This window comes from Astatotilapia calliptera, chromosome 7 (assembly GCF_964374335.1).
Source record: "Astatotilapia calliptera chromosome 7, fAstCal68.1, whole genome shotgun sequence".
NCBI lineage: Eukaryota > Metazoa > Chordata > Actinopteri > Cichliformes > Cichlidae > Astatotilapia > Astatotilapia calliptera.
Genome location: NC_137428.1, coordinates 51,106,934 through 51,121,493, shown reverse-complemented (window position 1 = coordinate 51,121,493; position 14,560 = coordinate 51,106,934). Strand labels below are relative to the sequence as shown.

At 40.2% G+C, this 14,560-nt stretch overlaps 1 protein-coding gene across 2 annotated transcripts in view; it reads left to right on the top strand.

Moving 5' to 3' along the window:
* Positions 1-14,290, top strand: part of kcnq1.2 (potassium voltage-gated channel, KQT-like subfamily, member 1.2) — a 176,037-nt gene extending 161,747 nt beyond the window's left edge. For both annotated transcript variants that reach the window (XM_026175315.2, XM_026175314.2), the window contains one exon: positions 12,287-14,290. In XM_026175315.2, coding sequence (XP_026031100.1) covers positions 12,287-12,433 — 147 coding nt within the window. In that variant the 3' untranslated portion in view covers positions 12,434-14,290. The remainder of the gene's footprint in view (positions 1-12,286) is intronic.
* The last annotated feature ends 270 nt before the right edge of the window (positions 14,291-14,560 follow it).

The following is a 14,560-nucleotide window of genomic DNA, read 5'->3' as shown; positions in this document are numbered from 1 at the left end:
TGACTTTATGTAATAAAAATCACTGTGAGTGCCTTTATCAGTTTGGTCACAGGATTAGCATAGGTGTGCGTGGTGTTGGCTCCTGCAAGCAGATTGGAGCAGCTTTAAGTGTTTCTAGATGGACAATATTTTGCTTTATGGGTTTCACATGTAATGGACATTTGAGGGGGGTTGTTTTTGTTTGTTTGTTTAACATTTGTCCCAACTCCAGCCTTTGATAGGTATCATTTAACATTCCACAGATTTTCATAGAAAATTGAACTTTCATAAAAATGAGACACAAACATTAGTCAAAGTAAAACCATTACTTTGTTTTCTTTCCATGTTTAAAGCAAAATATTTAAAAGAACATAAGCGCTTTTTTTTTTCTTCTGGCCCGTTCTACTCTATTTAAGCGCTCATTACTCATTAGTACCATTTTTTCAGTGTTTCAAATATCAACATATTCTCAGTCACACATTATGTGACCTATGAATCACATTTTTTTTTCAGCCAGTGGAGCAAAACCCAGACCTGTACTCCTTTGAGCTTCCAGGAGCAGTTTAATCTCTTCACAACTCATAATTCATCTCAATGAGTTTGTTTATGCTTCGCATATATTTTTTTCTGCGCGTAACATTCCCCTGACCCACACAACTCTCAATGGCGAAAACTCTAACGTGCCTCAAACGTGATATCAAAGCCTCTCCCACACTAGAGCGAGCGATTTGATTTATGAATTTTTTTAGCCTTTGTACAGCATGAGAAGCCCGTCTGTGTTCCCCACCAGACGTGCTTATATGGACACACTGGTGGATGTACGCTAACATGTGCATGTGCTCATGTGTGCATTACAAACATATCCAAACAGAATCATCAGTAAATCAAGTGAAACACCCGCTACGTTTCAGCGCACAAGCGTGAGCGCTGAACAACAGAGAGATCAAAAGGGGAAAAAAGAAGCGGAGGGGAGGAGTGGATGCAGGGGATTGTACGTCCTTGTGAAAGTAGCCCTCAGAAACAAAAGCAGCTTTGAGTGCGCACCCACTCAGAAGAGAGATTAGCCAGTACACACACCCCTCAACACACCACCACTATCACCAGCAGCACCACCCCTGCTGAAAAAAAAAAAGAAAAAAGCTTTGGCTGCAGTTTAGCGGCACGTGGCGCAACCCTTGATACTTACCATGTGCGTCAGGTGCTCTTGCTCGGTTTCCTGTTCTTTAAAAACATACCCACCATTTCCCTCTTTCTCTCCCTCCTTCCCTCAGCCAAAAGCAGTCCATTCACACTGCACCCATCCAGCCTTGCCCGTCATTTCTTCTTACTCTCTTTCTCTTTTTCTGTCCATCTCCTTTCTCCTGCTTTTACAAATACAAAGAACATATTGTATCTGCCAGCGTTAAAGTGAATCCATTCTCTTTGGCAGTGGCCCAGCCGGTGGTGAATCTGAGCTGGGCAAGCTCTGTTTTCCAGTTGGCACCAAGGCCACTGGTGGAGCAATTTGGTCGCTCATTGGGTTGGTGAATTTGAATCTAGCTGACACATTGGTTTGGGATTCATTCATGCAGTCTGTCATTTTTGCTCTCTCTTTCTCTCTCTCTGTCTCTCTTTTTTTTTCATTCATCTTGCAAATCGTGACCTCAGTTCATCTCTTATAAGGATTTTGAAATGTATGCTTTCTTGGACACCGTCTTTCTTTTCACAATGTGTTACAACATATAGGGATTTCTGGAGGATCACGAGCTCCTCGGGGTTGTACGCAGTTATTTACAATATTATTCAGTTCTCCAGGGCACGTCTATAAATGGGTCACATGAATTTAAACCCAACACTTTCACAGATTCATTGCATTAGTTGGTGGTTTTCTGTTGCCTTTTTCCATCTGATTGGAAACCAGCCTGTTGAGCCTTCAAAAAAACACAGAGGAAGAACATTTTAAGGTCATGGTACTATTCAGATTTAGTTGTGGAAAGTCTTGGAGAAGGTTATTGAATTTTACATCAGGGCCACATCAGCAAAATGCAAAACCCAGAAACACACGCTTTTGAATGTACTAAATAGAGCTTGTAATTACTGAAATATACTTACTATTGCCACTCCTCTTAACACTCCACATAATCCCGAAAACATTGCCAAAGCTGCACAGTTTTGCACAAAAGTCCATATAAACACGCACAGACACAAACATGCCAATAATGAGACACTATCATATTTCGTAATCATAGTTCAGGCCCAGAACTACCCTCTCCTCAGACATGACAGAGCCCAGAAGATGAGTCAACACACTCATACAATAGCAAAAACAAACTGGTGAATATTTGAAGTTTGTCTGACTGTCTCTCTTTTCTTTACTCACTGAATTTGATTCCCCTTCCTTTAATAGCTGGCTAATACTTGTCTTTTTCTGTCAGTAGTTCTCTTTTACTGCATGTGTCTGTGTATTGTTGAGGGTAGAATGTGATGATAATTCTGTTGCTTAGTTTTTTAAGGTAGCTTCTGTCGATTTAGGGGAATTGTGGCTTTTTTTAGATCAGCATTTTTTTCAAGGTGCTTTCAATAATGTTATAGTTAGTATCCTGATAAGATTTAATGTATTGTGTCTCGTACATGACATGTTTGTGTGTGTTCTTTCCTGGAGACAAAAAGCAGCTTATGTCCTTTTTTCATTCTGTATGAATTTATAATCTCGTTTTTTCTTGGCCTTTTCAGTTTCTCTTTCTCACCTCTGACTTTTATTCTCCATTCATTCATGCCCTGTCACATTGATGATAAAGATGACCTATGTGTAATGCTAGCTTATTATTGGCCCAACAGAAAAGCCAGTGTATGCCCCCTCTGCTGCTTTTCTGCATTGTCCTTTGTGTAAAGACAGAAATGCTGGAGCCTGTGTGTGTTCATATGTGTGTGTTTGTGGTGTAGGTGAAAGACAATGCACACGCAGTTTGGGTGAGCTGCTCAGGGTATCAATAGAGACTCTGAGAAATTCACCTAAACTGACCCATTGTTAATGTTTGCAAATATACAGTACACATTACAGTACACTACAGTATACATTACATTTTATGAAAACAAAGTTATAAAAATATTGCCAAATGCTGTCCTCAGTGTTAAACTTGTATGAAAAATATTCCAAAGTTGACATTTTAATATGGTTAATGTGGCATTTTTTTCTGATTAACAAAACTAAGTGACAACAGCAAACAGTAAAGGTTAACTTTAACTCATAGGCAGTGTAAAAGATGGATATAACCACTGTAGTATGTCACACGGGGGTTTTGCTCTCTGTATTTTTAAGCTCAAATGCTAGTATTTTGGCTTCTGTCCTGTTGTTGTTTTTTTTGGGGGGGAGACTGAAATTAACTTATATGGATTAAACAGTCTAGCTAACTTTAGCAAGCTACATAGAAACTGTGCAGGTGTTATTGTGCAGACAAACATATCAGCTAATTATTGCTCCTTTTCAACTCACCTGTTTTGTTAAACTGGATTTGATGGTTCAAATTTTCACAATGCACGATCTACTCTAAATCACATGTTGCCCAAGGTAATCAGTACAAGAACAAAGTATCTGTTACGATGATAAATCAGACAGGTTTTTCTGTTTGCTGATGCTAGCTCTGTTTCTACACCATGTGGGACTGATCTCAGAGCCAGTTACAACCATTGTTAATAGGAGATAAGTCCATAAAATAGAGACACACTACAGTTTCTAATGGGATCCAAGACAAGCGTACTTCCTGTACTTAATCGTGACCACAAGACAGCAGTATTTTAAAGAATAGATAAAAAACCAGGCAAGAAGCTTTATGACAGAACACTGTTTGACATGAAAGGAGAGAGATCACTTTCACTTAGGTATGTTTTAATTGACATCAATTTTTAGATTTTACTAGGCAAGTACTGCTTGCCTTGCTTATCCTCACTTAAATACGACTGCTAAAATTTTACTAAAACTTTTACTTGTATCAGGTTGTAAATATGCTTTTTAATACTATAAAGTTGGATCATTTAACATGGGGATTGACTTCTCTTTGGAGGCATTCTCAACAGGCAGCTAGAGGAACTGTAGTTTATGACACTTTTTCAGCTTCGGGGGTTGTCCCTTGCACTTTTTTAATGTCATTTTTCTTCTATAGCAAAAAATGCCACAAGTGTAATCCTGACATATCATCTTTAAAACATTTACATTTGTAACTCGTGTGCTTTTGGATTGATTTCAAGCCATGGTTGGAAACTGGACAACAGAGTGATCAGTGTCATTCTCCTTTTTGCTTTGCTTTAGCTGTGACTTGTTTGGTAGTGTACAGTTATAACAGCGGGGGGGGTTTTTTTGCTGAAGACAAGGTTCACTGTGGCTGAAAGCTGGTAGTGAGTGCAGTAAACAAAAACAATTAGCTGAAATGTGATAAATGTGAAACTAAGAGAGATAGCAGAGTCTCTCTTAGTTTTGTCTCTGCTGATGTGTGTTTATACAAAACATCTTTCACATTTTCTACAATGTATATGGACTAGAACAACTTTGATTGATACAGTTAGTTTTAAATAATATCTTTAATCAAAAATATGGTAAGTGTTTATTGCAGGGATAGACTGTATAAAAGTCATTTTGGAATGTATTTAACTGAGGATGCATTTGTGTTACACATTAAGAAAAGTACTGGCTCCCGGTGCGGTTATTGGCCTGATGTCAATGCTGGACCATTGGTGAGTTTTACACACCGTGCACCTCAGATCTCCACTGCCCCACTTTGAAACTTTATGCAGTCTGAGTAGCTTTGGCTCCTGATAAGTTCCACTTTGCAATAATGCCACTTTCAGTTGAGTGTGGAATATATAGAACGGAATACATTTCATGAACTGATGTTTCAGCTGTGAAATCCTATTACAATACAACACAAAAAATCTTTTTTTTTTTACAAAAATGTGTGAAGGCAGGCTGCATGGTTAGGCGCTTTAGGGCGATCATGGCTCAAGAGTTGGCAGATCGTCTTGTAATCGGAAGGTTGCCGCTTCGAGCCCCGGCTCCGACAGTTTCGGTCGTTGTGTCCTTGGGCATGACACTTCTGGTGTTGGCCAGAGGGGCCGATGGCGCAATATGGCAGCCTCGCTTCTGTCACTTTGCCCCAGGGCAGCTGTGGCTACAACTGTAGCTTGCCTCCACGAATGTGAGAGTGAATGAATAGTGGAATTGTAAAGTGCTTTGAGGGTCTCGAAAAGCGATATATAAATGCAATCCATAATTATTATTTTTTACACCTATGGCAATGGTCTTGAAACACTTGAATTAAAAATTTAAGAGGTGTGGTCCAGTACTTGCCCATATAAACTGTTTATGTTAGGCTTAGGTTCTAAGATTAGGCTCAAAACTTTGCTTTTTGTCATATGATTTGTCAATCATATAGTTAGGGCTGGATCAGGTGACCATAAACCATCTATTTGTTATGCTTCAATAGGCCTAGGCTCCTGGGGGACTTCCAATGGTACCCTGAGCATTTCTTCTTCACCCACCTGTTTCCATTCTGTGTGTTTATACGTCATTGCTGTATTTAATTATTTGTAATCATCAAATTAGAGCCTTTTGTCCTGTCTCTTGTTGCCTTCTTTCCCCTTACCCCATGCAGTTGTGGCTGACAAGCCTATTCTGCTGGAGGTTTCTTCGTGTCAAAAGGGAGTTTTTCCTTCCCACTGTTCCCAAGTGCTTCCTTATAGGAGATCATCTGATTATTGGGGTTTCTTTCCAATTTTGTAGACTCTTTAATGTATATTATAAAGCACCATGAGGTGCCTTTTGTAATGAATTGGTGCTATATAAATACAGTTGAATTGGGTGTTAACGCTCTTTGTTCCACAAGACTGTCAATACAATCTCTTGTAATATGAAAGTGTTTTTGTCGTAACAGTAGTCTTCACAATATTGTTATTATACAAGAGGGTACCTTTTAATTAGGAAAAAAATCAAACATATCCCCTTTTCCTGCCTCATTGAGCTATCATCAGCTGACTTCAGTTTCTGTAGTGGGAAGAGGAAATAATCAGTCATCAAGTTTTTGAGAAATGGAGTTATGAGCAACACTTTTATTTTTAGTCAAGCTCAAACTGCATCTAGAAAAGACTAGAAAAGTCTAGAAAAGACTATCTACTACTGCTGTATGCCAACCCCCAACGAAGCAGCCAAAGCCTGATTTTCAGCGCTTCATGTAGCCTAAGGTTTATATTGTAAACTAATAATAATGTGACAATGAATCTCAGGCTGTGAGAGCAAAGCAAAAGTAGTATAGAGAGCAGTGTAAAGACTTAATTTCTTCAGGGAGTAAATAAGTGACATAATGTATAACTTTTTGAGAAAGTAACAAGTGATTTGTAATACAATACCTTTCTGTAATGACCCCTCACGGTGATTGTTAATGTGCAATCTCAGAAAAAAATTAAACAGCTACTTAAAATCTAGCTTTGTAATTCACACGGATTTAATGGGAATTAGAAATGAATTGTGCTGTGCAGGTTAAGTCAAGGGGTTTTTTGAGGTCAGTGTGGTGGGAAAACACTACATATTCATTACAGCATGCGAGGATGGTGACCAGCACAATTGTTTCCCTCTTGTCATATCTGTTTTTCTGTCTCAGCTCTGGTGCTATTGTCTCATGCAACCAACAGCGTTTCAATGACAGGAATCTTGTTTTGTTGAATAGCGCTGCCTGGACTGACACAGATGCCAAGACATTCCTGGAGCTGGTAGTCTTTCCTTCTTGGCTACTCTACTTTACTCTCCTTCTGTTTTCTCTATTTTCACTCCTATTCCCTCCTCATCTTTCCCTAGTCCTCCTCAAGGTGACTGTCAACGTGAGAGAAACAGAAGAAGAGAACGCAAGTGGAATGGACAGGTTTATATTAAAGTTTTGTTCCCTTCTTTCTTTCTTTCTTTCTTTCTTTCTTTCTTTCTTTCTTTCTTTCTTTCTTTCTTTCTTTCTTTCTTTCTTTCTTTCTTTCTTACTTGTGTGTTAGGGTGTTGAATGCTCAAAGAAAAGCTGTGTACTCGGCAGTCCAGTCAGGATTGCGCAATACAATGTATATCCCAGTGTTGTTTTCCCCAGCTGAATAAGCCACGCCACTTCACAACACCTAATTACCATTCATTACATGTCAAGGTTAGCATACACTCCCTCGTTCGTACGTATCTCATGTCCTTCTTACATTTCCTACCTCCATTTGTCAGTAATCCTGCGATGGTAGAAGTTGGCAAGACTCAAAGAATGCAGCAATAGCAAGCCTGAGCTTTTCTCCAGGCTTTATAAAGTCCCCAACAGATGGCAGTGTGAATCATCCTATCGGCAAAGACCAGCTTGTGATGAGTGAATCATGTATTACTAGACTTCTTCCTATGAAATTGTAAAGCAGACACAAATCTTGTGAAATTATTAATTATACCTTGTAGCATTTTTAAACAAGGTTACAAAATTCTGCTTGAGACAAGCTGCATCTCCAGAAATAAATGAAAATGTAAAAAAATAATGAACATTCAATCAGCGTTAGGCCACATACTATTTGTGGTGAGAAGGCTTTATGAAGCTGACACATGTTAAACCAACATGTGATGTTATCTGTTCTCATTTCCATCCTGGGTGGTTTTTACTGCTCTTTGTGCTGTGGCTCCACTTTACAAGTTGATTGTCTTGTGTGTTATTTTATCTGATCATGAACTTGGTTTGGACCAGACTTTGAATATGGCCACAGGGAGCGAATCATCCTCTATCCTAAGCGGCAGAATGTTTCTACTCCAGCTGCAGTTAAGTCCATAAGTATTTAGACAAACACGCATCTTGTTTTTCTATATTTTTGCCCTCTCTACACTTCTACAGTGGATTTAGCTCAAAGGATCAAGATGCGACCGAAGTGTCGAAATAGAAGTCGCAGGATCAATTGTTGAGTGCGCAGTGCAGTAAAGGCATGGCAGAGGATCTCAAATGAGGAAACGCAGCATTTGGTGATGTCCATGTGTTCTAGACTTCAGGCAGTCAGTGACGGCAAAGAATTTGCATCCAAGTATTAAAAAAATATATAAATGTAAAATTATGTTTGTTCTATTACTACATACTACATACATTTTCCTGGACAGTCTGTTAGACTGGTGACATGACGACTTTTACGACAGTGTTAGCATCTCAACAAGGGCGTGGCTTCTTGTTGGCTCCATTTTTTTTGTTTGTTGTTTACTAGGTGACAAGAGTGGAATTTATGCACATTGTATGTGGCTGTACTTGTTATTGTGTACAAGACAACAGACAGTCCCAGGGGAGGGCAGGAAGGTGGTTCAGGAAGGGTGTTCCTGTGTGAACGGGAGCTCTATGCTCTCCTCACCACTGTGGTTCATGTCTCGACTGATTGTTCTTATGATTGGAAGTACATGAAGTACTGGTGAAAAATAGAACAAAGTGTACCTGCTTTGTTTGCTAACTTTATATAACATCCCTTTGTGTTCCCACAGTCATTGATTTTGACATTTTCTGTAAGTTAGATGATAGTCGACAACATTTACCAATTGCAGCCTTTACACTTTTTTCCTCTCTCGCTCACTCTCTGAACTGGCTCAGTCAGTCAAAGGGACCTCAGTGGAATTCAGGGAAAGCCCTGCTGCTGTAGTGTCAGGTTTGTGACTTATCCCATGTGTTGTCTGTGGTCAGAGGGCGAGGCAGGGACAGCTGGAGCATCACCTGTCACTGGATCGCATTTGTTTTTATGACACAGCAGTGGTTCGATCATGGCCCTAGTACAAATCACTTTGGACACCTATATAAATAATGGCACATTACAAAGTGTGCCACATTTAATTAGTATTTCTTCTGTATGTGCACTGTGACATAAACGAGCAGTGAAGCAGAAGGAACTTTCTCAAACTTTATAACCACATGGATTATTGTAAAGGCTAATGTCCGTATGATAATATGTAGATTCATATGTAAAAAGGAAATTTGTGTATTGAATAACTTTGTAAAAAGGCTTGTTATCATCTCTCATGGGGTCACGTAAATGGTTTTAACTATTATGTTTTTTTATTACACCTCAGCATAGATTCCAAAAGAAAAAACACCTCTGACATACGCTAGTGATATATTCAAACACATGCGCTTTGTCCCCCTCTCACCGGCACCGGCCCCCTTTCGACCCCATAAAGCGCACACATACATAAAGTCAGTTGCAATAAATAGGTCCGCCGTGTTTTGGAACACGCCTGTCTAATTATGTTTTTCTTGTCTCTCTGTGGGTCTCCTGGGCATTTCCTTTCAGATTCACAACAGGAGGAATTCCTGATCCATTTTAAGCTCCAACGAGAATGTTGATAAGTCTGTAGATTACCAGCAAACATGTTTATGATACCCTATTATTCTCTAAGCTTCATCCAGGCCCAGCGCGTGCTTCATCTACTTAGCACAGCTATTTAGGTCATGGGACAATCTCAGAAAAGTCCAGTGGGTGGTGAAATATAAGCAAACCTTAGCAGAAAAGGTCAAAATGAAGTTATTGTTGCACAGTCATACTGAAGAATATTGGCAACACAATTCAGAGCAATTCAAACTTTATGAGTAAGTGAAGGTAGCGCATTGAGGCACGACTGGGACGTTACTATCTGTGTAATCTTTAACTTGAAATGCGTATCATAAATTTAAGGGTAAAGCCATCCTGTCTTGATGTCTAGACTCTTCTGATTTGACAGTGTACAGTTATCTGTGAATTATGGCCATTGCCGTGCTGTGATGTGATTTCACTCTTCCCTGTGACCTACTCTGATATCTGAGATTTACGCTTCCTATTATGGCTCATATTTCAACAACAATAATAGCCGCTAAATGTCCTACTCTACCATAAAAATGTCTCGGCCATCAGACACACACAGTAAAAGATGGGGAGGGGGAAAAAAGGCACATACCCTTTATCCTAGAAAATGCCACTGATGTTATGATGTTAACTGCACAACTGTGCCTTGCCAGTAACACAACAGCGCTGTGCAGAGACCACAGTCTGAATCTGTGTGCTCTGCCTGATGCTTGAGATGCTCTTTGATGTGAGTTGCTGTTTAGGCTTTGATTTATGAAGCACAGTCATTTTCTACAGTTTCTTGAAGACATCTGAGCCATCAGAGGATTTTGGTTTGTGTGTGTATGTCTGTAATTGCTAGATAAGTTTAAAGGTAAAACCAAGGTTAAGGCTAAGAATATGTGAAGATATAATCTATCACATTTACTCACACAGTGACCAGGGCCTTTGTATGCTTTTAGCTGCAGAAGATATCAGGCCTTTATTTGAAGCAATATGCTTATATTTATAGGCTGGCCTTTTTTTTCTAATTCAGGCGACTAATAATAAGATATGTTAAAGCATATAATTTTAAGTCTTGATCTCCTTGTCAAAGTTACTTCTTAGTGCTGTTGATGCTGTGGAGAACGGTGAATCTTTATCAGAAAGAATCTGGACAAGGTGTTATTTTAGCAACAAGCAGATTGGGACAGAATGCTGTTACATGTGCCAGCACAACTGTCATCAACACAGAAGCCCGCTGCACTCATAGTGTCACAGTTGGCCTAGTCTAACACAAAGTTAAATAAAACACAATGTGAGGAACTGAAGTAGAGCATGTTAGGCTTTACACTTTATGCAACTGACTTAAATTCAAAGCTCAGGCTTTATTTCTTAACAGGGCTTTTTATAATTGCAGCATTTGCAGGCTTTAGGGGGCGGGCCTTCCCAACCACTCCAACCGTCATTATCAGACACCCAGCTTTTAATAGACTGTTAGTTTTTATTTAACTTCTGTACTTTTTCCCCTAAGTGTGGCATGCTAATGTCATTAGCAAGCTCCATATGCTCATTATTTCAGTTTAACTTAGTGACTGGGTGTTTCTCATATTTAGTAGAGTATTTAGACACATTGGGAAGCTAACAGAGAGTCTGGAAGCAAAAATTACATTTTAATTCATGCTCATTGGTACTGCACTGCTTAGTGTTATTTTTGACATGCAGAATGAACAGAAAAACATGATCTGTCAGAAACCAAGGTTAGTATTACTATTAGTAGTAGTAGTACTTTTAGAAGTAAGTGGTGGAAAACAGTGGTGAAACTATTTTTGAACCTCCAGCTCCTGCAAATAATTAAAAAGTATAAATAGAAGTTTTTCGTTTTTTGTATGTCCATGGATGGGTTTAAATCCATATTGTTGAATGGGTGGATGACTTTTTGTGTAAAGCACTTTGGGGTCCTTAGGGACTAGTAAAAGCGCTATACAAATACAGGCCATTTACCATTTGTTACAGAAAGAAAATTGCTTATTAATTTACAAATGGCCTGTATTTGTATAGCGCTTTTACTAGCCCCCCCTAGGGACCCCAAAGCGCTTTATCATCCACCCATTCACACACTGGTGGAGGCAAGCTACAGTTGTAGCCACAGCTGGCCTGGGGCAGACTGACAGAAGCGAGGCTGCCATATCGCGCCATCGGCCCTCCTGGCCAACACCAGTAGGCGGTAGGTGAAGTGTTTTGCCCAAGGACACAACGACCGAGACTGTCCAAGCCGGGGCTCGAACCAGCAGCCTTCCGATTACAAGGCGAACTCCCAACTCTTGAGCTACGATCACCCCAACTAGATGTAAGCCAGACAAGCCTATTTTTCATTCTTAATACCCAGTAATTCACAGCCTCTCAGATTCATTTATGTTCTTTTTGTGTATATGAAGGTATGTTTACGAGGTCTTGTAAGTAGGTGCTGTACATACATACGTCTGGATGTGCAGTGCTCACTGCATTTGCATGTCACCAGGCAGTCTGCGGTCTGTTTACTTGTGCAACTCAGGTGGAGACATTTATGTATTCACACCATGGCTAGACTGGCTACGCCCTGTTAGGTCTGGTAGTATCTTAGCATCTGTTGGGTGATACACCTGTGTTTACAGTTGGGAAAGCATGTAAATAACAGTGGCCTTAATGTGTGTGTGTGTGTGTGTGTGTGTGTGTGTGTGTGTGTGTGTGTGTGTGTGTGTGTGTGTGTGTCTGCCCACTTAAGGATCATATAGCTCAACAGCTTTTGTAATGAGTGCCTTTAGCAGGTAGATGGCGACTGGCAGACTAACGTGTCATTATGCAGTCTGTCATTGGGATGACGACTATATTAAAGAGGCAGATGGATATGAAACAAAAGAGCAAACCAAAGCTGGAATTGTTACATAGTGCAGGTCTACACTGTACTTATGTTGCGAGTGTTCATCTCAGAGGTATTCAGCTAACCTAACCTGTTTGGCTTTTTTGCTGCTTTCAGATCCATCAGATGGACGAGAAAATGGACTCGGTTCTACGGATCCTGTTGGAGCAGTTCCCACCCAAAGTAGAGCTGACGTCCAAGCCCTCTATCCGCAGGGTGACCATCCAGAAACGGATGGGTGGCAGCACCGACGAGGGCCCCTGATGTCACAGAGCGGCTCACGTTGGCTACGATGATGTCATCACCAAAGGACAATTAAAGAAGCAGGAGTTCACATAAACAGCCTAACCCCTTATGTGGGGACTTAATAAGGGGGTTCAGTCTTCCGAAATCACCCGTCCCCCCACCCTACCTCTATTCCTTTCACAGTTCCAAATTTTCAAATTAACTTTTGACCCTTGAGAAGAGAACAACTTCTAATTGTCCGCTTAACTGTGATTTTGGACACAAGGGCAAAACAATCACTCGAGTGGGATTGATGTGTGGAAAGCAGACTGACTGGCTGACCTCTTCCTTAGGGTGTATGAGTGTTTTGTTTTGTTTTTTAAGTTTTCTCAATGTAGCTTTGTCTTCTATACTAGTCAGTCTACCCCTGCAGCACAGTCATTCAAGCAGCGACATGCTGCATGAATTTATTTCACTACATTAGCCCTCATAATCGCACTACTCTGTGATGTTAATTTATGTGTGGCCTGTCAGTGAGCTGCATTCCTCTACTGCAAATATTATTCCAAAGCTAACTAACGCCGTAATGAAGTCGTAATGCAATCAAAGCCCTGAAGTTCCCAAAGACATAGGAAAAAGAAACCCAACTCAAAGTCCAGCCATGGTAGAGGAATTCCACAAATCCTTCTGATTACCTTGGCACCACCAATGCCGAGCACACAGTGGAGTTATATCCATAGATACATATCCATCTCGCCTAGCTGTACTCAAACTGTGGCAGGTGTTTGTTGGTAGTGATCGAATAACACGAGGAGGGTAGATGGTTTATCTGTTGACTTTTTCCTACGTTGGGACCGGAGGGGCTGGAGTGGAAGAAATTAAGCTAACCAAATGTGTATGGTCCAGGCTGGGTGGCTAACACGGTGCTGATTTGCAGCTGTGTTAGTGATAATAAAACAGTCAAACCTCTGAGACAAGATCGGACACTGTACAGTCAAGAGTTGAGGCATGATCTGTGTGCTTGCTCGGGGTTTTCCTGTAGGTATCAAGCTCACGCATTTTAACCTTACACCACTGCTAGGATTCTGCAGGACAGCTTCTGTTACCCTCGTCACGGCGTTCCCACTGCTGTATTGCATTTGAGATAAATTTGCCCCATTAAAGCTCTGATTATTTTTTCTCTCCTGAGCTAATTAAGTGTCGAATTCGCGGTAAGGAGAGATTTCTGTCCATAACCAGGTAGTAAAAAAAACACAGTGTAGAATTTAAACAGAACGCTTTGAGGAGCTGGAGCGCTAATTCTGTGTGAAAGCTTTTTGGGAAAAGTCGGCTACCACCGAGGGCGATCGTCTGAAAGATAAAGACAATGCTCTCATTTTGTTTCTACACTCACATTATCTATCTGACAGAGGCCACTGAGGCATGGAAGAAGTAGAAAATAGAAAATAACTCAACTATGGAGCTGTAGTATGAAAGGCCTCCCATAATTATAGCATGCACATTCCTAAAAAGACGAATGCACACACAAAAAGAAGGGCGAACAAGGGAAGCAGAAAGCTCTTTCTCTGCACAAATGTGTGTTTTCTTCTTCTTCTTCTTCTTTTGCAGTGGTTAAAAATGTACTATTATTTATTATCTATTACCTAAAGTGGGTGTAATTCTTCTCCTGTACAGTTTTATAGAAGTTGTAAATAGAAACATTGCCTTATTGTTCTGTATTTATTATAATGTGTAAAAAGAAAAAAGATCAGCCTGGAATATGTCTGCTTGTCTGATTGGTTTAACACATGGTGAGGTTCCTGTTGTCCAGATGGATGGACATGATTGTAAATGATACTCTCACACACCCTGTGCACTGTAGCTCTGCTGTAAATAATAAAACTCCATTTCATTAAAGCTCTGCCCTCCTGTCTTAGTTTGGGAGAATTTGATTATCTCATCTATGCCACAATATAGTTTATAGTTATATAAGCTTATAGCTTATAGTTTTTGTTGTTGTTGTTTTAAGCTAGTTCTTTAAACATCAAGCCGAGAATGGGTCGAGGTAAGTCACGAGCTGACGTTTCCATCCAAATAAAATGTCTCCAAAGCCTCATTTCACTAAATTCCTTTTTAAGCTGCAATCACCACTAAGGAGGAAGAGAAGGGGGAGAAAAAAAACATGAC